The sequence below is a fragment of the Equus przewalskii genome, chromosome 5 (assembly GCF_037783145.1).
Source record: "Equus przewalskii isolate Varuska chromosome 5, EquPr2, whole genome shotgun sequence".
In the NCBI taxonomy this organism is placed as follows: domain Eukaryota; kingdom Metazoa; phylum Chordata; class Mammalia; order Perissodactyla; family Equidae; genus Equus; species Equus przewalskii.
The window spans coordinates 11,642,950-11,666,227 of NC_091835.1; the positions used below are offsets into that span (position 1 = coordinate 11,642,950).

Sequence of the window (23,278 nt, forward strand, 5' to 3'; positions counted from 1 at the left end):
AAAGACTTGAACCCTACACAAATTGAACCCTTAACTTGAACCCCTAAATGGCCTGCAAGGATCTGGCCCTTGGCCATTATTATTATTATTATTTTTTTTTTTTTGAGGGAGATTAGGCCTGACCTAACATCTGCTGCCAATCCTCCTCCTTTTGCTGAGGAAGACTAGCCCTGAGCTAACATTAGTGCCCATCTTCCTCTGCTGTATGTGTGGGATGCCTACCACAGCATGGCTTGCCAAGGAGTGCACAGGTGCACATCCAGGATCCAAACCGGCCAACCCTGGGCCACTGAAGCAGAACGTGCATACTTAACCACTGGGCCACCAGGCTGGCCCCTTGGCCACCATTTTCACCTCCTCTCACCCCAATCTCCTCCTTGTTCTGACCTGCCAGGATACTGGTCTTATTTGAGTTTCAGCCACAGGACCTTTGTATATGTGCTTCCTTTTGCCTGGGTGACTCCCTCAGTTAACCAGATTCATTGTTATAGCTCAGGTCAAGGGCTCTTCTTCCGAGACTTCCTTGACCCTACAGTTTAAGTCCTAGAACCTTCTCCCAGTCATTCATAGTAAGGTTTCACTTTGCAATTATACACACAACCGTGTGCTTATTTTGCTTATGTCTGTCTCCCCCGCCCCATCATTTATACTCTCTGAGAGCAGAATCCATGAAGGACTTGATCACTGACCGTATTCCCTGTGCCCAGGCTGGGTTTCCGGCACGTGGCAGGTACTCAATAAACGTCTGTTGAATGAATGAATAAATGAAAGGTTCCCGGGACACGTGTAGGGATGTGAGGACACAAGAGTGAGGAGGTCAATCTCCCCCGCCCCAGATTTTGGGGGTGGTGTGGCGGGCACAGACCAACGAGCCGATGAGTACCCTGCTCCCAGAGAAGCTGAGTCCCGCGCCTCCCTCCAGGCGATTCCTGGGACTAACCCTTCCCCAGCTGCAGAGAGTTCGGAAGAAGGGGTGGGTTTAAGGGCGGATGCTGAAGCCGAGCGCACGCACGATGATCGATCCGCTAAAGAAGGGTCAGATCCCAGTGGAGACCCCAGGTCCTGGGCAGGGCGGCAGGAGCCCACGCTGCTGAGCCACCAGCTGACCCCTCTCGCTGTCCCTTGTGCCCAACGCGGCGCGCTCTCGCCAGCGAACGCGCCCCAGGCGCTCGGGACCAGGCGCGCGTGATTGGCAGCCCCAACCTCCGCCCGGGCGGGCCCTCCCACCCAAGGCGTACTTCAGTCCCCGCCCACTCCCGGGCCGCCACCTCCTCCTGGTCCCCGTAGCCGGCGTTGCGGCGCAGCGAGGTTCCAGGCGGCCCCAGGTCGGCGCGATCCTCGCCCGAACGGAGACATGAAGATCGAATTCGCGCCGCTCAACATCCCGCTGGCGCGGCGGCTGCAGACGGCGGCGGTGCTGCAGTGGGTGCTCACCTTCCTGCTGCTCGGTAAGGACCTCGCGCGCCCCTGGCTGAGCAAGATCCAGGCAGAACAGCACGGGGCAGGGGGCTCCTTCTCCCTGCTCCCGGATAGTCCTTGTCCAAGGACGCGCTTAGAGCCTCCAGCCCTTCTTCCCTTGTAAGCCAGAGCTGGCAGGTCCAAGAGAGCGTTCTTGGCACTCTCCTCTTTGGCTGCTCTCCCTACATGAACCTCGTAGCCAACGACAATTTGCCAACTTTATTTTCCCCTGTGCTATTTTTTTTTAATTGAGGTGTACCCTCCCTACAATAAAAGGCACAGATTGTAAGTTTTGGCAAATGTAACCACCACCCCATCGAGCTGGAGAACTTTGCACTTTATCCCCCTCAAAATGTGGGAAACTCGTTTCTTGAATTGGCAACTCATAAATGGAAAAACAATTCCCAAGCATTTAAAAGCTGATTCCTTCCTCTCCCCACCCTCATGACACGCAGCTGTTAGCTTTTCCAGGTTGAAGGTCTTGCAGAGCCAGAAAGGTACCTTGCAGCACAGAAGACTGCACCAAACGTTGGGTTGAGTGGCCTCTGTCTAAATAATTCGAACCAAGGGTGTGTTCTGGCGGGTTCCCAAATTAAGACCGTGGAGAAACGTACCTGAGGCGGTCACTAGGTGGGCCTGGGGGCTTGCCTGAGCGCTTTTTTTTTCTTCTGGATGTTTGTTCTGCTCTTGGAGTAAATGGAGGATGGTATGAGAGGAGAGAGAAATTAGTGGGAACTTAAACTCCTCTGAAGGCTAAAATCATCTGTGTGCTGTAAGATCATGGGTTGTGCACTGATGAGGCTGCAATAATAATAACAGTAATAAACTCATTGCACTTTAGACGTTGGCACTTTTGAAATGGTTTTACTTTTTCTTTTAAGGTATGCTTTTTTTTGCTTTTTTGGTGAGGAAGATTGGTAGTAAGCCAACATCTGTTGCTAATCTGCCTCTTTCTTTTTTTTCCTCCCGAAAGCCCCAGTACACAGTTGTATATCCTAGTTGTAAGTCATTCTAGTTCTTCTATGTGGGATGCTACCACAGCATGGCTTGATGAGCAATGTGTAGGTCTGCACCCAAGATCCGAACTGGCCAAACCCAGGCCACCAAATCAGAGCACACGAACTTAATCACTCAGCTGGCCCCCGGTTTTAGATTTCGAATGCCTAGATCAGTGGTTCTCAACGTTGGCTGCACATTAGATAGAATCACTGGAGGAGCTCCTAAAAAATCTGATGCCCAGGCTCTGTCTCTAGAATTTCTATTTCATTTGTTACAAAACTGAGCCCTGCATCAGGATTATTGATTGATTGATTTTCTAAACAGAGGCTCCCAGCGACTCTACTGTGCAGCTGGGGTTTCCTGAAAAGGGAAATTTGAAACGTTAACTCATTAAGTGCTCACAGACCGAACTGTGAGACAGGGTTGATGACGTTACACTGCCTTTTGCTCTGGACCAAAGGGCCATCGAGATCATAACAGATACACTTGTGGGGGACTGTGTGCCAGGTACTCTTCTAAGCACCAGACGCTAATAACCTTGTAATCTTCACAACCACCCTGTGAGGTCAGGATTGTTCATTCCTGCACCCAGTGGACAGATGAGGGACCCACGAGATGAAGTAAATTCTTCAAGGTCACACAGCTAGTAGGAGGTAGAGGAGCTGGATGTAAGCCCAGGAATTCTACCCAAGAGTCCCTGTTTTAACCACTGTGCTGCCCGCGTTAGTGGCTTGAACTTGGACCCTGACCTTGCTGATCAATCGGCACACCTCTGATGGCCCACTGTCCTTTTTGTTTACATGGCGCTTGTCATTGCTTGTATTCATGTATGTCAGGGGTTAGTCGAGAAAGATCTGCATTGCATTCCTAGCACACAAGCTTGGTGAGGGAGCACCCAGCATGTGCGTGGTCCATGGAAGGTATGGATTGAATGACAGCCTCCACTGGGTCCCCCAGAAGGAAAGCCAGCTACCCCACGTGTCTCTACTCATATTAACCCTGTGAGGTAGGGGCTACCCCTGAACTCATTTTGCAGATGAGAGAAGTCAGAGGTGACGTAGATTGCTCAAGGTCACATGGCTCAAAGGCAGTGGTGGAGCCAAGGGTGTCCAGTGTGAGAGTGGACTAGTGACTTGGCCATGACCCTTGATTCCTAATTTGAATCAAACTACAGTGGCTCGACAGGCAATTCATTTAAATGCTTATATTGCGTGCATTTGACATTTGTGTTACATGAGCATATTGTTTTATATTATGTATTTTGGAAATTTTATTATGAAAAATTTTAAACATATGGAAATTAGAGAGAAGGATATGAACTCCCATATACTCATTACCTGGCTTTATAATAAACAATTTGCCATATTAGTTTTATCTGTTATTTTGTAAAAGTATTTTAAAACAAATCACATTATGATATTTTAATCCTGAATTCTTTAGTATGCATGTGTACATTAAGTATTTTTTACATAATCATACTACCATTGTCACATGTAGCATAATTAACAATAGTGCTTAAAAACACCTAAACCAGTTCATTCTCAGATTTCCTAAATTATGGCAAAAGTAGACTTTTATTGTTGGTTTCTTGGAACCGGGATCCAAACAAGACCCTCGAGGTACATTTAGTTTTTATGTGTCTTTTAATTCAGAACAGTGTCCCCCATTTGTTTTCTTGTCTACAAAGCCTTGAAGAAGCACGTTCTCTGTCCTGCAAGATGCCTCACCTTCTGGATTTATCTGATTGCTTCTTTGTGGTATTAACTTGTTCCTCTATCTCCTATATTTCTTCCAAGATGGAAAATGGGGACAGTCATGTGTACCTTGAGGGTTGTGAGGAGTAAAAGAGATTGGCTATGGAAGATGGTCACTGCTCAGTACCTATTCTCTCCCTTTCCTGCTCCATCATGGCTTACCTGATCTAGCTTGGAGCAGAGAATAAGGAGACCTACCTAAGTTTCTTGTAAATTTCTTTGCACATTTTAGTGAAATAAACAGAAAATTAACTAACACTGGTAAATTGTCAGCACTCAGACCTGGGTAGAAGGAAGCGGATGAAGCGAAAGAGAATGATCCTGGTAGGAACAAGGGCAGAGGACAGTCTTTTGGACTCCTGGGAACTTTGTTGGCAGTTCTAGAATGCAACAAAACCCCACAGCGGGGTGGAGAGCCCATGCTTCCTTAACCTTTCATGCACTCTTTAACCTTTAACCCACTCTGGAGAGAGCAAGTCAGTCCTCTGATGCTGTTCAGTTCTATACTGGGGTTAAATCTATACTGGGAAACACATCGAGTTATGTATTTCCAGAAATATAAATACGTGTTCTATTTTTGGCAAAAGTATATATATATCTATAAAACAATGATAGATCCAGGTGCTATTGCTCAGGTATCATGACGGATCATTTGTGGACAAAGCTCTTTTTCACGAGGTGGATAGGGAGTGGGTAGGAGTTTTGGAGGTTGAAGTCAGCACTGGATTAGAGGTCGCAGCCCAGAGTGGAAGAGAAAGGGGCAGGGGCGCTCTGTAAAGTGATAGTAATAGCTGGCACTTATTGAACACTACTGTGTGCCAGGCTTTATGTCTTCATGCTCCCCCCTTGGTTGTAGTTCTCCTTTTATAGGTATTTTTTACTATAATACATAGCACAGATATGAAAAGAAAATATCTAGCTTATCTTAATGTATTGCCTTAAGACAAACATTCTGGTCACTAGTCCCCAGGTCAAGTTTTATCAGTTCTTGCGTCATATAGTTTGAAGGTATTTCACGAGGTGCATGAACAATCAGGATTGCTCTGTCGTTATGAAATGTTGCAGGAAGTGACGTGAGCTGAGATGTTGAAGGTCGCTCCTGTGCCATTTCTATGTCTGGCAATAGAGTTCCTGAAAATGAAGTTTGTCACTGGGATGCACTTTCTATGTGGGCTGCTCAGTCAAGGGGAATACCTGTGGTAGGAATTCCTCTGCATCCCTCCTGTCAGGGCTGGTCCCTCCATGTGTCACGTCAGGGAGGGCTGTGGCTAAGAGTGGACTTTGAATTTAGACAGATAAACCATTTCCATTCTGTGTGGCTTGGGCAATTCACTTAATCTCTCTGAGCCTCCATTGTCTGTTGTATAAAAAGGATATTAAAAGGACTGTGTCTGCTTTGCATGAGGATTAAATAAAAATATTTTGGTAGAGTACACAGTACAATGCTTGGCATATGGTAAACATCCAATAAATGTTAAATAATCCTATACCGTCGCTTGTTCTATCAGCTCGCTTGAACTGAGGGTCAGTTTAACACACTTTATATGGATTAAATCTCCCTACCATGGGTCAGTGATCGTGCAGCACACGAGCAGGTGCTAACTGACCCTGATTCCTGAGGTTCTTCCCTTTCTTACAGCACAGGTGTGCACTGGAATCTTCGTGATACTGATCATACGTAACTATTGGTTCCTCTACATTCCTTATTTGACGTGGTTGTACTTTGACCGGCGTACCCCAGAGCAAGGAGGCAGGAGATCCAACTGGGTCAGAAACTGGACCGTTTGGAGGTACTTTAAGGACTATTTTCCGATTCACGTGAGTAGAATTGTTTTATATAGTATTATTTTGAGTTTTAGATGAATGAAAATTTTTCATCGCATATAGTTCAAACTTTTCCCTTTTTAGAGGGAGAAAGCCTGCAATTCAGCCCACGTTACTCAATGGACTCTAAGCTAAATTGACATAATTTAGAAGGCTATGTGAAAGCTATTTCCTGGACTCAGGAAATAATTTGGGAACAGTTCTAACACAGGGAACTAAGACAAATCATATTCTCCATTTCCTCTTGATATAAGAACTAATCGCGGGTCCTTTGGTTTCTTATTGGAAACTGATGAGGGAACATTTTCTTCTGTATCTCAATATAAATGTGCTGTAGGTCCTCAAAACTTGGGATTTGAATCCAAGTCACAACTACATATTCGGGTTTCACCCCCATGGAGTGCTTGTTGCTGGAGCCTTTGGAAACTTTTGTACCAATTATTCAGACTTCAAGGAGCTGTTTCCCGGCTGTACTGCATATGTTCACTTGCTCCCGTTTTGGTTCTGGTGTCCTTTCTTCCGAGAATATGTGCTGAGCTTTGGTAAGTGAAGGCAGATCACTATTTCTACAACGTTCTAGGGTGGCAGGACCACACAGAATGTTCCCTCCCAAACCCAGTGGGATTTACAGTTTCTTAGAGTAAAACCTTTTGTCTTTATCCCCATCTGTTACTCCACTCCATCTGCTCTTTTGCACCCTAAGTTCCCGGAAGGCTCACACTGTGTCTTTTTTTCTGTTCCACTCTAAGTGTCTAGCGTAGTCCCTGGAATACAGGAATGTTCGATAGTTGTGCATTTAATGAAAGAGTGAATCGGTGAATGTATTTTCTGTATCCAGAAGTGGAAGAGAGAATCATGGATCAAATGAGTATAAATTGCACCTCTGGAGAGGTGTTTTGCATGCGTTTATGAATATTAGAGATGGAAAATGTCCTCCAATGTGTCTTAAAGTAATGGCAGCATATAAACTAATCATACTCGATCTGCTATCTTTTTCTTCCTTGATGAAACATAACTTGGCTGAGAAATAAGACTCTATTCTACTCTGCTACTCTGAACTGGTGGGAGACTCTTTGGTTAGTGAACCCATAATTCTACCAATTCTGAGAATGAAATTCAGCTGAAATGCTGTAAAGATACCATATGAATGTGTACAGAAGCTTGTGTTAATAGCTCTCACTTCAACTTAAGAGGCTCAATTTGTTTGGTTTTCCAGCTTGACCAACTTAGTGACTAACCATGAACTATAATAACTTATAAAGTGCCTTATGTTTATGATCGTTGTGTAGGTTAATTGTTGTTGTCTTTGCATTCTTGGAGATAAAGAAAAGTAGATTGTCTCTTTCTGAAAAATTCTAATTTCACAATCAGTAAGTGGCATATACAGAAATAGAGTTCTCTGTGGTCTTCCAGGTTTTCATTACTGCCTGTTAATTTCTCAAGCCTCGGTTGTCATCATATACCTGGTAGGAAATCACTAAACATCAAAAGACCAGCATCTGTGGCTGGGTTTTCGGGTTCTGTTTATGAACCTTTACCCAGAAAGCCCTGGGTGCTTCGTCCAGTCTGGGCTGTCACTGCATGTGGCCTCTAGGGGGCCCACTAAGAGAAGAAGAGAAGTTTGGGGAACTACCAAAGAGGAGAAGAATCCTTCCCTTCCTTGTTTTGCAGACATTGGGTTAGAGTTTTATAAAAGGAAGAAAATTAAAGGGAGACAAAAAAAAAAAACCTCATAGAAATATATTTACAGTATACTGTTTGCTGATCAAAGTGTAGCCACAGGTGAATTTGAATAGTGTAATTGAGAGCAGATGTGGCAAATTCATGGCACAAGAGATGTAGGTACACCCATCTCCATGGCTATGTCAGAGATAGATAATCAACCTTAGAGTCTTTCTCCCTATGGTACCCCCACAGCCACTGCCATTTACTAGAGTTGGCATTTAAGTTGAAACCTGTCTGCCATCACTGGTAATGACATCATGAGATCTTTTCCTAAAAACTAAATATAAATATCCAAACTTATAGCCAGTGGAGGTTTGAGCTATCCTTGTCTCTTAAGTTTAGAGAGTTCTCAATCCTTCCAGAACCAGCTTCCTAGGACAGCCCCTGGCCCAAGTCTGCCCTTCTACTCTGTGACTGCATGGTGGCTGCCTCTCTGGGTATGAAAGACAGCCAGACATGTGCTCAGACCTCATGTAGTAAGGACCCAATAGGGTTTCACCTTTGCTGACAGGTGTCTGCTTTGCTCTCACCTGCTAGATTTCTGTGGCCATAAGTCCCAACTCCAAACCATTCCTCTTGGCCCATTTTGGTGAATCTATACTGAGCAGACTCTGTTTCAAGGCTCATGCTCCCTTCTGTCCACCCATTAAGGCCATGTGCATAGCAGAGATCAGATCATAATAGCCTGATATATACTTTACTTTTTATCTCATAGGTAAGCCATGGGGTACTTGTGAGGCAGTGAGGAGGAACCTGAATGGATTTTGTGTGTTAGAAAGATCATTCAGGCAGCAGTTTAGAAATAGGTTGGAGTGAGGTGAGCCTGAAGACTGTGATGATGGAAGGGACCTATTGCAGTGATCAAGCGAGAGGGATAAGGGCCAGACTAGCACAGTGACTGATGGTGGAAATACTGAAGAGGGGATTGATATGAAACGTAGTTGATAGAGTCAACAAGACTTAGTGATTGATTCAGCCTCATGAAGGCAGCCACTGTGTATTATCATCATATCGTCAGAGTCTAGCACAGCATCTTGCCTGTAGCAGGTTCTCAATAAGTGCTTTTGAATAAACAAGTGAGTGATGAGTCAACGTGGTGGCTAAGGAGAGGGGAATGCAAATGAGACTTGGCTTCTGTCTTGAGTGACTGGATAGCTGATGGTCCCATTCACCTTGGTAGGTGATGTTGGAAGAGGAACAACTTTGAGGAAGAAGGTAATGCATTGGATTTGGAAGTATGGAGTTTGAGGTGTCTTGGAGCTGTTGAGGTAGAGATGTTCGTTGGGCGATTGAAGATGTAGGCCCAGAGCCTCAGGAGGAAGATCTCCCAGGAGATGGATTTGGGAGAACTCAGCACACCTAAGAGGTAGTTGAGTCCAAGTGTGTAGATAAGATTAGACGATATTAGAGTCAATGAAGGAGCCTGTGTTAGTCAGTTCGGGCTGCTCTAACAGAATACCGTAGACTGGGTTGCTTAAACAAAAGAAATTTATTTCTCGCAGTTCTGGAGGCTAGAAGTCCAAGATCAGGGCACTGGCAGAGCTGGTGTCTGGTGATGGCCAACTTCTTGGTTTGCAGACGGCCATCTTCTTGTTGTACCTTCACATGCTGGAGAGAGAGAGAACCCTAGCTCTCTTTCTCTTCTTCTAAGAATGCTAGTCCCATCTTGGGGGCTTCATTCTCAAGACCTAATTACCTCCCAAAGGCTCTACTCCCTAATACCATCCTACTGGGGGTTAGAGTTTCAACATGTGAATTTTGGAGGATACAAACATGCAGTTCTTATCAGAGCCTTACGTCACAGCAGCACTTAAGGATGGCCTGAAGAAAGGGAGCCTAGAGAGGAAGCTGGAAAGTGGCCAGAGGAGAGGCAGGGGTCTGGAAATCCAAGAGGCCCTCTTTCCAGTGGAAGTAATGGCGCCAGGCCTCACTCAGGGCACGCAGAGGGGAATGGCTACACCTTGAACTCAGTGGTAGTTGAGACCCATCAAGGCTCAGGTTGTCTGTCCTCTTCCCCACTGCCCTCTACCTCTTCTCTTAAGAGAGTGGGTGGTCATTCAGCATCCTGTCTCAATTTTATATTCCCCTGGTAATAGGAACCCACAGTAAAATGAGCATATAATTTTCCTTTAAGAGATGAGGTATGCTGTGACTTTTTAAGGGCTTTCTAGCACATTCTTTTATGACTGAAAAAATAGATCAAACCAAGAATGGAAGGAAACAGTAAGACATTTAAAAGCGATTGTCTCTGAAATATGCGTCGTGAGGGGGTGTGTGTTTTCATTTCCTCCAAGAGTTCCTAGTATGTCCCTCCAAGAGTAGATAGGTATTTAAAACCTGAAAAGGAGTCTTTACAGTTATTTTCATGTGCAAAAGCCTTTTACAAAGACTGAACAATTATGTAACTATTTTAAGAAACAATTTACCAAAATCAGACTAGACATTTTGGAACCACGTAGAGATCTGGCAAGTGATCCCAGGTTGTTTCTCAAATGTCTGAATTTTTTAAGCCATTTACATTATAAATCCACATTTGGGAAGCAAGAAGCCATATAGAATATTTGAAAACAGGCCGTTTTGGGTTCAGAAGATCCAGTGCAACCTCCTAGAGGATATACTTTGTAGTTTTGAGCAAGGATTTGCCAGGATAATGATTAAGGCCACCATGAACAGCTATGCAGGTTGTGCACTGAACAACTCCAGGGGCATCTTTTACTTAGGATGCACTATAAATGAAGTCTGTAGAGTTGAGCAGTGTACAACCTACCCAGACAAGTGGCAGACCTGGTAAGGATCAAGTGACATTTTAAAGATCTAACCCATCACCTGCCAAAATGTCAGATCTTATTAATGGAATACATTGCCAAAGATTTGGCTATGACGAAATTTGAAACCTGCAAGGTGCTCCAAATGTAAGCAATGTAGGAAATTTTGTTAAATGTTCACGGATGCCGTAGAATATTATAAAAATGTTTTAATTTTTTAAAAAGGATAATTAGTTACACCTTTTGTTTTATTCACGAAGGGGCAGTCTCAGTTTCTAAGAGAAGTGTGTCCCACGTGCTGAGCAAGGAGGGAGGTGGGAACATTTCAGTGATTATCCTTGGGGGCGCCAAAGAATCGCTGGATGCTCATCCTGGAAAATTCACTCTGTTCATCCGCCAGCGGAAAGGATTTGTTAAGCTGGCTTTGACCCATGGGTAAGTGGCTTCTCATTTCAGGTAACTGGGTCTGAAAAGTTAAGTCATTATTCAATGAACACGAAGAAGTAAAGTAATTTTTCTAGCCCTCGAACATAGACCTCTCCCTAATCAACCTTACCAAAAAGCAGAAGCAGATGTTCACGGAGAATGGAATATGACCCTCCCACTGAGGCAGCTCAGTGCCCTAGCTTCCAGCAAGTAAACTATATCTTTATAAGCAAAGCAAAGCAAACAAAAAAACGTACAAAATTTTATAGGCACAGTGTAAACTTCCAGCCAAATGAATGAATGAACTATGGCCAAAACTGTAGGTGAAAAAGAAGCTCCCTGGAGCCTTCATTTTCTGTAGAATAGAATTCCACAAATTCCTAGGCTGCTAAGGACCTCTCCCGAAGATGTCAAGTGTGAGTCAGTTTCAATGGACGGAGCGGAAAGGTAGCAGGGTATAGGGAGACTAGAATATTAAAGAATTGTTAGGAATCTGTTACACAAGTCAGCTGGACAGGATAAGGTATTTCAGTCCTTTTCATTAAAACTTCTTATTCTTCCCCTTGGTTATTTGCAGTGCCTCTTTAGTCCCTGTGTTTTCTTTTGGTGAAAATGAACTATTTAAGCAAGTTAGCAACCCTGAAGGCTCATGGCTTCGAACTGTGCAGGAGAAACTACAGAAGATCATGGGGTTTGCTCTACCACTGTTCCACGCCAGAGGGATTTTTCAGTACAGTTTTGGCATAGTGCCTTATAGGAAGCCTATCCACACTGTTGGTATGTACATTGGAGACTAAAAGCTTGTTAAAATGAGGAAAGGTATTATTCAACTTTGAGCAATGTTTATTGTTATTGATTGTGGCGCTAATGCAAGGGAGTGGCTTCGAGTAAGAAGTTTGTAAAATAATAATCCTAGAGATGTTATTTGAGCTGCATTTATAGGATGCGTTTTATTTATGAAATGACTGTATTTTCCATTTGAATGGGAATTGATGACTTTCAAGAATACTGCTATTGAACGACAGGTAGAATCCAGCTTTAGAAATAAAGTTTCTAAATAATACTCTAGGATGAATCGGTTTCTCTGTCTTAGCAGATTATAACATAGTGATTCTTTGATGACCAAGCTACATCAGAGTCTATTAATATATGCAGATTTCTCTAGAACAGGTGTCTTTATCATGTTTAACTCACATCGACATCAGTTTCTAGAGCAAAAGCATTTTTTCTTTTGACGACTAGCTATATTTGTATGTATTCTAATATAGGCTGATTTTATTTTTAGAAATTGCATGTTTGGGGGAATTGAGATAAGGGAGGAGGGTGACAGACCATATTGATAAAAGGACTGAAGAGTAAAATAACTAGCTCCTCAGGCCAAAAAGGGATGGAGAGCTGAAAAGGAGAAAGTGCTGAGTCAGGTGCTTAGCAGAATTAATCAAAACTGTATACTTGATATGAAACTGGAAGTACCTTTCACTGTGGGGCGCCATTAAATGAAATTAAAAAGTTTTTGAGATCCGTTTCATTAGAATGAGATTTTACTCTTGTCAGTTTATAAGAGCTTCTCATTTTACGTGCAATCACATGATATTATTTTTAAATACCATATTTAACTCACATGGAATGTTAACAGGCTGTTGATTAGTTAGTGTAACAGGAATACTGAGATAAGTTTAAGTGTTTGGTGAGATAAGCTGGTTACGTTTTGTGGGATAATATTAATTAGTCATTTTTGATCCCTTCTGTGCAAGGTACTGTGGGTGGTATTTTGGGGGATTCAGGAAAGCTGAGGAACTAAAAGTTTAATTAGGTGGAACTCATATGCACCATGAAATAAGTTGTAGATATTGAAAGCAAGTGTATTTTGTTGAGTTAAATGATAACAGTTATCGCTTGGTTGGGTTAAACTTTATTTTTTTGAGTCAAGTGGTTTGTCATTTCATCTAGCCTGATTACACCTCTACTGACAAGTAATTAATTGGTCAAGGGTCAAATGAAAGTGACCGAATCTGAATTCATTGTAAAGACCAGAAAACTACAGCCCCGGTTTTCATTCGTGCCTGTTCAATGCACTTCCCTTAAAGATTCAGAAAAAGGGAGAGTTGCTTCAGTCCATCCCTCCACTTACCCCTCCAATGATTACATGAGAAACACCCTTTCTAGTCTCTAGCATCCTCAGTATCCTGCTATCATCTGAAGCCTTTTGAAACCCAAGCTAAGAATATGAACATTTCATAAAGACTCAGCTGCCAAGATCTTATGGTGGTTGAGTGGGAGTCAGATGATTGAGAGCAGCCTGCTGTGTGTGAACCAGACCCTCAGGCGATGTATATTTAAAGACTTATTTACTTGAAATAAATGCAAGTCAGCGATAGGATATTTATAATTCCATAAACAAAAGCAAAGCTGTGTATCAATCAAATACAACAGAGAATGAAACCATATGATAATGAAACAGTGATCTAAGTTACTATGTTCGTTTCCATTTTAAATCCATGCCCTTCAAACCCAGAGTTGTTTCTTTGTTGACTCCCTGACACACCCCAGGCAGAATTCAGGCAGCATCCAGAGTGGCAAGGTATTTTGTCGCTCCTCTGTTCCCCCTGCTACTTAATTCAGAGGTTGTTAACTCTCCCTTGCATCACAAGAACTCACTAAATATTAGTTGAATTCATCCTAAATCATCACTTCATCTATAATCTTCTCACTCACAGGGGTCCAGAGATGCTCAGATTCTCCATCCTGTAGTTTCCACACACGTCTTTTGGACCCCACTTCATCAGCAACTTCAACCAGAGTGTTCATTTCAGTGTATGTGATTCTTTCTAACACTGTAGTGCTTTTGTCTGTTAATGGCCTGTTAATTAAATCCCTTTAAAAATGTGTTCTCACTAAATTCAAAGTGCCATTGTCAGGCCAGAGTTACCCCTTCTGCATATTTCTCACACAAAACCTTGCTAAACCATCAGGTTTCTCTGCATCCTCCATCAAAACCCTCTTTCCTCTTTGCTGAGGGTCATTTTCAATGGACATAATTTATAAAGAATCTACCATCTATTTTCTTTCCACATTTCACAAATGGTGTGTAGTTTACATATTTTATGAATGTTATTATCACTTTGTCAAAGCGCAATAGTAAAATGTTCACATATGTTGTGTTTCATTATATAATAATGGAGAGAAACTGATTTAAATAGCACATGCATCCTGACAACCAGGAGAGAAAATGAGGATAAGTTTAGACTTTAAGAACAATGTGTGTTGGGGCCGGCTCCGTGGCACAGCGGTTAAGTGCGCACGTTCTGCTTCGGCAGCCCAGGGTTCACCAGTTCGGATCCCGGGTGTGGACATGGCACCGCTTGGCAAACCATGCTGTGGCAGGTGTCCCACAGATAAAGTAGAGGAAGATGGGCACGGATGTTAGCTCAGGGCCAGTCTTTCTCAGAAAAAAAGAGAAGGATTGGCAGCGGATGGTAGCTCAGGTCTCATCTTCCTCAAAAAAAAAAAAAAGAACAATGTATAATAAAGAATCACAGTTCCTCAGAAGAACATTGCATTACAGAGTTCCAGGAGGGGTTTTCCCTTATAATTCTCACAGAGCAGGAACTCAAGACACGCTTGTGAATGAACAAATTAGTCTTTAGTTAGGCCTGTCTGGTTGCAAGTCTTAAGTTTTCAAAACTCAAACAAGTACACATTAAAATTTTTAAGATCAATTAATATTCAGTTCTAATAGTCGAGCCGTTACGGGTGGTGTGACTGGAAATTGTTTGGACAAGAAAGCAAGATACAAGGGACACTTGTTATTTAAAAGAGGATATTTCATATATCAGAGTATGTGTTGATTTTAATTTTTAAAATTTTATGTTGAAGAAGTCAAATCTTAGAAAAGTTTCATGAGTAGTAAGATGAACTCCTGTGTGCTTTTTTTCTCCTGGACTCACCAGTTGTTAACATTTTCCTAGTTTCTCTCTCTCTAATGGTATAATAAATACACTTTCTACTATTCTTATCACTGAGCTGTTTGAGTCAGTACAGACATCATGACCCTTTGCTCCTGTTACGTTTCTGTATCTCCTACGGACAAGATTATTCTCTTCCAACTGTGAGTATAATTCAAGAAGTGGAATATTGATAAAGTACTATTAACTAGTGTACAGTCTATTCAAATTTTACCAATCGCCACAATAATTTCGTTGTGAGCTGTGATTTTTTAGGGGGGATATTATTTCCCTAAGCAGGATCATACGTTACTTTTAATTTTCACATCTCTTTTGCCTACTTTAAACAGGAATGGTTTTTCAACTTTTTTTTTATCTTTAAGGCGTGAGCAGTTTTGAAGAGTAGAGCTCACTTGTTTTGTACAATGTTCTTCAACTTGGGTTGGTGTGTTTCATCATGCTTATATTCCGGTTATGCATATTTGACAAGAATCCCACAGAAATGGCATTGCGTCCTCCTCGGTACGTCACATCAGGAGACACTTGATGTCAGTTGTCTTATGTTGGTGATATTAAACTTTGATCATTTGGGTAACGTGTTTGCTGGGTTTCTCTACTGTAAAGATAAATTTATAGATTTATCTTATGTAAACCTAAAGATTTTCTCCCCTTCTTTATTAACAAGCAACCTGGTGGTAGTGTTACATAGAGACTGTGATTATCCTATTCTCCATCCAACTTTACTTGATGGTTTTAATTTCCGTTGATAATTCTTGCCTGAATCAATTATTACAGTCGTGGCCGCAAACTGATGATTTTCTAACTCTAGCATCCCTTCTGTATTAATTAGTTAGCATTCGTCATAGAGAAGAACTCTCTCTCCCCCTTGGTGTTAGATTATTTGAATTTCGGCTACCTGGACATGCTCCTCAGCTGTGTTTGCATGTGACACAGCAAGGGCTCCAACCCCATCTTTTCTAGCCTCCAGACTTCCACGGACTTTCAGTTAACTCATGAGCCTGTCTTCTGATTATGGATGTGATAGAAGTGTTTATTTCAGTTTGATTCTTACGGCAACACTGAAAAAATATAAACAGTGCCATTAAGAAATTGGTTCTTTCCATCTGTAGGCCCAACACGATGGCTACGGCCTATGTTCAGGTACCAGCTGTATGCAGAAATCAATATGGACATTAAGAACGTATTTATTCTGCATCAGCCAAAGGTACCAAAGGAAGTGGTGTAGATTTGAGGTCTGGCTTGGGGTGATTTTGAATGTTTCATTTATCTTCTCTGAGCCTCAGATTTTACAATTTACAGAGAAGACTATAATAATCGTCCCATCTTCTCTCTGGGTTATTCCGGGCATTACAGTGAGAAAGTCCCTGTAAACCCCAGGTGCCAGGTGAGTGTGGGTTGGTATACCGAGCAGAAGCCTTCCTGGCCAGATTGTTGAGAGCTACCAAATGTGTTTTGATTTTCCTTTGTAAGTATTCTTGCAAAATGTTAATCTGAATCAAATCATGAGGAAATAGTCAGACAAACGCAGATTGTGGGACATTATACAAAATGACTGGGCTGGACTCATCAAAAATATCAGTGTCTTAAAAGACAAAAAGGAGGGAGGGCTCAAAGATATACAGCAGCTGTCACGGACTGGGGAGGAGACAACTATAAAGGATATCATGGAGACGACTGATCAAGTGAGAATGTGGATTACGTACAAAATAATATCGTGTGGAGGTTAAATTCCTTGGATATGATAATGGTGGTGTTGTAAAGGACAGTGTTCTTGTTCTTAGTATACAAGCTGAAATATTTAAGGATGGGAACACGATCAAATTATTGACATGTACAACTTACTTTCAAATTGTTCTACAAAAATAAAAACAATAATACGTATGTATACAGTCTTTTGTCACCTAACAATGAGGATGTGTTCTGAGAAATGTGTCCTTAGGTGATTTTGTTATGCAAGCATCAGAGAGTGCACTTACACAAACCTAGATGGTATAGCCTACCACACACCTAGGCTGGATGGTGCTGATCTTATGGGACCACCCTTGTATACGTGGTACGTCTTTGACCAAAATGTTATGTGGCACGTGGCTGTTCATGTTGTATGTGTGTGCAAAATGTTAAAAATTGGTGAGTCTAGAGGAAGGGTATGCAAGTGCTTATTGCATTATTTTTCCTGTAGGTTTGAATTTTTTTTTAATAACAAAAGAAAGGGAAGGGAATGTACTTTATTTAAATAAAATCGCATTGAATGCACTTGAGGACAAAAGTAGTCCATTATATTTCAAGTTATTATTCTATCCTGATGGGAAAAAGCAGGCTAAGGGATTCTCTGAAATAGAAAGGAAGGCAAGGGAACATAAATTAAGTTCTAATTGTAAAGTAAGGATTAAAAGAGATAATAATATTAAAAAGGTTAGAATGGTGCCCAGTATGACGTATTACATGCTCAGTAAGCGTTCATGAGTATGTGTGTGTGCGTATGCATACATATACATACTTAGACACACACTTACCTTGGCCATCTTTTGAGCCTCCACCATAAGCCAGAGGTTGCACTTGAACCCAGGTTTCATCGGGCACCCACGTTTTGCCTCTTCACAACCCTACTCTGCCACACAGCCCCCTGCCTGTTCTTTCTCTAGTGTACAGCTACATAGCATCTAAAGAAAGAGTAGTTCCTGCGTGAGACCATTAAAGAGAGAAACAACTGTGGAATTTTCACAATTCCAGAAAAATAGAACAAAGATTTCTTACTGTGAAAGATCTACTCTTTGCCTCAAGGAGAAGAAAATAATGCCCATTTCCAAACTCTTCCCCAGCTGTAGGTGCAGTGGCTCATGAAGCTGCTCCTTCTTCAACTTAGGGAAATACAACACAGCATCATAGAAATCAGAGCAAGACTGCTGGGTGAGACAGCAAATGCATAACTAATCTTCAATTTTGGATGGAATTGGAAAATGCAACAAATGAGCGTGCCAGCTATAAAAAGCACTGAAACATACACAATAGCTGTGATTCCTAACTTTGCCACAATAGATGTGGGCTGATTTTTCGAGGACAAGGAGTTCTATTTCCAAGAGCAGCCTGATGCAGCTGTTTTTTCTTTTGTGTTGTAAAGAGAGAGTTATCCAGCAGTTTGCGACTTAGTCTTATGTTGAAAACATCGTTTTCTCCTCCTTAGTGGTAAAAATCTCCTTTTTGTGGCGAGAATGAATTCTGGTCTTCTAGGGCACAAGGGACTCTCCTCAGATTTGCCAAGTTTTGTTTTGTTATCTCCGTCTTTATCCCTAAAAAGCAATTGAGAAAATCTTCTTACTCTCTAATCCCATTTGGGGTTAGTTTAGTAAGGAGGGGCAGGAGTTTTGGGTGTAAATCTTAATTTCCTCTGTTTTTCTGTGTAACTTAGGAACTTTCAGCAGGTCAGTTCTCTGCACGTAAATAAGAAAGGCAAGGGTGATTACGTCTGTCTCACACTTTAAGGGGAAAAGTCTTATGATGATAAATTCAATATATATGGCTATGTTTGAGCTCTCTGGAAGAACTCTCTGAAATATGGTAAAAACTGTTTAGCAAGAAAAGAACAGGATTGAAATTAACTGTAGGATAGCTCATAAGAAATAAGACTCAATAATTCAGAATTCACCGGTCCTCGTTAAAGTCAGCTGGGAACAGCACATTTAATCTTAGATCACTGTGTCTCTTTATAAGTCCCCGCTCCCACCCCAATAGTTGCACTTGACCTCTCTCCTTGGGATAATTTCAGTAAGAAACAGAAGCTATTTCTATCAAACCATGAATTTGCTCGTAGTTTGGAATGAAGATTCTCAAGATGCATGGAGATTTCTCAGTTTTTTCCTCAAACAATAAAATTCAGAGCTGAAAGGAACCTTCAAGATCATCATTTCACTCTTTTATCCTACACATGTGAAAATTAAGGCCAGGCAGGAAGTTCCTCACTAGCTTAGTGTACTTGCTGGTGAGCTAGCACCAGATCTGGTCTAGCCTGGGGCTGTTTGTGCTACACCAGCTCCACTTCCCCCCCGTCACCACGTTAGCCTCTCCCAATCCATATTTCAAGCATGACTGACAGCGAGATGTTTATGTGTCCAGTTCTTTATGTTGAATTATAAAGGACTGACATCTCCTATGCAGGCGTACCTCGGAGGTATTGCAAGTTCTGTTCCAGACCACCGCAATAAAGCGAATATTGCAATAAAGCGAGTCACACAAATTTTGGGGTTTCCCAGTGCATATAAAAATTATGTTTACGCTCTACCGTAGTCTATTACATGTGCCATAGCATTATGTCTAAAAAGATAATGCACGTACCTTAAGTAAAACATACTTCCTTGCTAACTGTCATCTGAACCTTCGGTGAGTCGTAATCTTTTTGCTGGTGGAGGGTGTTGTAAAAAAACGCAGTATCTGTGAAACGTAAGAAAGCAAACAGTGAAATGAGGTATGCCTGTATGTAAGTGTGACATCCAGGCTATCAAAGAAAACTGTACATGAGCTTCTTGAGGCTATATCTGGTTAAAAACTTAGAAATTTGTGACTATTAATATTGCAGTAAGGATATGTGTGTGTGCATTTGGAGATACATTATATATATATATATATATATATCTCCTTATTATATAATACATTATATTGTATGTGCATGTGTGTGTATCAATTCCCTTCTCTGTGCCCCCGCTCCTCCCATACTGATATCATTTATCCCTTCCTTCTTTCTCTGTGACGACATTTACTTGGTTTTCTCTTAACTAACCACCTTGTTACTGACATGCATTCTAGCCGTGGATGTAGAATGACGCGACCTAGGGTAGGCCAGAGGGAATCTCCTCCCGTCCGACTTCCAGTCTGTTACCTACGGCCCGGCTTGGCCTCGTGCCCAAGCTAATCAAAGGTGATACACAGAAGCAGTTTGCTGCCCAGGGGATCCTTGAACATCCTGTCCATTTTCAGCCCTTGGCATCAGTAGCAGCATGGGACCAACAGAGGGCGCAGTGAATAACGGAGGCTCCAGGAGAGCGGACCCCGAAGCCACGTGTATCTGTATTGTGTAAAATATTGGTGATGTAAACGCTCTTTAAAATATGTATATAAGTTACCAGGCTTTAAAAAATTAATTAGTTCATTTTTTATTATACAGGTAAAACTCAAATACGTTCTCATTGTAGAAAATGCATACAATACAGATAAAGCGAAAGTTCCCTGCCCTTTGCCTCCCGCCCGCTAGGTACCGGTTATCAGTCTGTCTTTCCAGACGTGTAATACACTAAAAGCTTATAATACACCTAGAAATGTAAATACTTTTTCATTAATGGGGTCATAGTGTATTATTTTACAACTTTTTTCCCACTTAATACTTTTTAGATAGCTGTGTCTGTGTGTGTGTACACAAATACATTCATTTTTTTGAGGTATAATTGACGTATCACTTTATATCAGTTTCAGGTGTACAACATAACGATTTGATATTCATATATATTGTGAAATGATCCCCACAACCAGTCTAGTTAACATTCCTCACCACATAGTTACAAAAATATTATTTCATTTTTTAAAAAAATTGCCTAGGATTCCATTGAATGAATGTTCTGTGATTTATTTAATAATTTTTCTATTTGGACTTTTCATTGGAGGCTTTTCCACTGTTACAGACAGTGGAATATTTGTAATTACATGTGTTTTCTAGTATAGACTCTTAGCTGTAAAGGTATATCTTTTTTAAATTGTTTAGGATGACATTAAAAACAACAGAGGATTGACAGCTTATGATTGAAGGTTTCCCAGGCAGTCACAATAGGGCACTGTGGACCGGCTGTCAGCTGTCCGGGAGGGAGAATGCTGGTGACGTGCACACAAAGCCATGTCCTCTTCCCTCACAGCCGCAGCCAGCACAGAGGTTCACTTGACTCAGAGTCAAAACCACCAGGGTCCTGACAATCCAGCATCTGCTGAGAAGGAAAGTTCTTTATTTGTTATCAAAGGGGATGGTGTGACCACTGGAGGCAGCCAGTAAAATGAAAAAGGGATTGGAGCCAGCCGGCCTGACGGCTTCTGATTGGCATATCTTTCCAGGGCTGGCCATTCGAGGCAGGAGTCGGCGGTGGAGTGGTTTTGGTTCCTTATGCATGATGTGTTCTCTGTTTTTGCAGTTGGCCGCCCAATTCCTGTTCAGCAGACTCTGCACCCGACTCCAGAGCAGATTGAGGAGTTGCATAAGACCTATATGGAGGAGCTAAGGAAATTATTTGAGGAGCATAAAGGGAAGTTTGGTGTTCCGGAGCACAAAACTCTCATTTTTAAATAACTATCCTCTTAGAAGGCATAAAGGAAGAAAAGAAAACATCCCAGTGAGAGAATAAATATTTTAAATAAGTTTATTTTTTTCTTTGACTATGGAATCAAATTTGCAACTGAAGAGATTTATTTATGGTGACAGATGCTGATGTTTCTCTGTGGTGAATAAAGATACAGTCTGTGGCTGTAGGATCAGGTAGGAAATGACAATAAGCCTTTTAATAATTTTCCTCGTTTAGAAAGTTGAAATCATTTTACAAGTTAAGAAACGGCTTAGAATTATTCATGTCCTCAAAAAAATGACAGTTTTGAAGAATAATTAGGTCCTTTTAACTAAACATCACAATAATTTAAGGTGGCAGTTTCACTAAGTATGACAGATGTTGCTTAGCACAACTGGAACATTTAGGAGACAGTGTGTAAAATAATTTGCCATACAGAGCTAGAAGAGATCATTTCTTTTCTTTTCTGCTTGAACAGACCATTTGTTAATAAATCATGTTACTTTTAAGACTTTGATAATTTGCTCCTTTAGGTCATGTCAACCAATGCATTTTTATACAATAGTGCAGAACTTTTATGCAGGTTTTGAAATAGGATGAATCTATTATGTGGAAACCCACATGGATTAGAGCAGGTCTCCTCATTTCTGGTCGTGCTTAGAAACAGTCATCCTGGGGCCAGCCCCGTGGTTGAGTGGTTAAGTCCACGTGCTCTGCTGCAGGCGGCCCAGTGTTTCGTCGGTTTGACTCCTGGGCGCGGACATGGCACCACTCATCAAGCCACGCTGAGGCGGCGTCCCACAAGCCACAACTAGAAGGACCCACAATTAAGAATATACAACTATGTACCGGGGGGCTTTGGGGAGAAAAAGGAAAAAAATGAAATCTTAAAAAAAAAAAAAAGAAACAGTCATCCTTGTCATTTGCTTAGAAATAGGTTCATTTGCTGTTAGACAAGGAAGTCTTTTGGAAGACCTGCTTTAGCACGTGTTTTAGGACATTGAAATTCCAAAAGGTTTTCACGGTAACAGAAATGGTTTTAATTTTCTTCCCAAATGGCCTCTTTATGTAAGACGAGCTAGGAAAGAAAGGCGCTCTCTGATGAGATGTCTCCAGTGCAGTTGACTCACATTGTGTGAGTGTCATCTGAACCAGAGTGGCAGGTCCGTGGGGCTGGGAGCCTTGTTTTTCCTCCTCACTGGTGTGTCCCTAGTGGCTGGGTCGGCTCATGGCACTTAGTAGGCACAAAATGAGCACTTTTTAAATGAGTGTATTTAAAGATGAACATGAAACTTTGCTGTAAGGTGAAGAATTTTTTAAGCTGTATCATAAGATGAAACCTCTTATGAGACAAGACCCGCTTTCAGAAGCAGATAGTTTGCTCTGTCTGATTGTCCTGTGCCAGTAAGTGACAATCCTGTAGGCTGGTTGTAAGGAGCCAGTCAGAAGGAGGTTTCTGATAATTAGTCACTAAGTGTTAAGTAATTAGTAAGTCAGTCAAGTAAAAAGAATGTCTAGTTTCCAAGTCATCTCCGTTGCTAGATATTGCTTCTGTGTCTCCTCCCCTTTAGGTACTTGGGGCAACTTCATTGAGTTGCCTTCTAATTTATTGATAATCTATCTTCGGACCTGTGATTGTTAAACATTAAGCCCTGGGCCAGAGCCTGGGTTGGGTTCAGCAACATTAAACAAGATGGTAGCAGATAGTACCTTGAGTAACAAAGCATTTCACACATGAAAAAGCGAACCTTCTCAATTGTTCTGCATGAGGTTTTTGGCCAGCATCCCTGTGGCTTCACAGTGGTTGAAGGATCCAGGAGTCTATTGACCCATGGCCTTGAAATTAGATCCATTTTTTGTCCAAGCAGGGAATAGGACACAACGTATTTTAACAGATGCAGACACTTTGACTATAAATCCTTTTTGGTATTACTCAATACCAAAACAATGTAAAAGGAGCGCCACTGAAATAAAGTTATACCCCAGCTGATCAGGCGTCAGTGTTTTAGAATAAAGCTGTCATACCTGAATAACCACAATAACCAAAGGCC

The 23,278-nt window shown here is 41.8% G+C and overlaps 1 protein-coding gene across 2 annotated transcripts; it reads left to right on the forward strand.

Moving 5' to 3' along the window:
* Positions 1-1,126: 1,126 nt before the first annotated feature.
* On the forward strand, positions 1,127-22,134 carry MOGAT1 (monoacylglycerol O-acyltransferase 1). Of its 2 annotated transcripts, XR_543911.2 has the most exons (7): positions 1,241-1,448; positions 5,851-6,029; positions 6,373-6,577; positions 10,786-10,960; positions 11,529-11,728; positions 15,279-15,417; positions 21,081-22,134. XR_543911.2 is itself a non-coding variant. In XM_008514378.2 (6 exons), exons 1-6 carry the CDS (start codon positions 1,355-1,357, stop codon positions 21,233-21,235), a joined length of 1,008 nt encoding a protein of 335 aa, XP_008512600.1. In that variant the 5' UTR covers positions 1,127-1,354; the 3' UTR covers positions 21,236-22,134. The 2 variants fall into 2 exon arrangements, 1 of the variants encoding a protein (XP_008512600.1); XM_008514378.2 differs by lacking the exon at positions 15,279-15,417 and having other exon boundaries at positions 1,127-1,448.
* Positions 22,135-23,278: the final 1,144 nt, after the last annotated feature.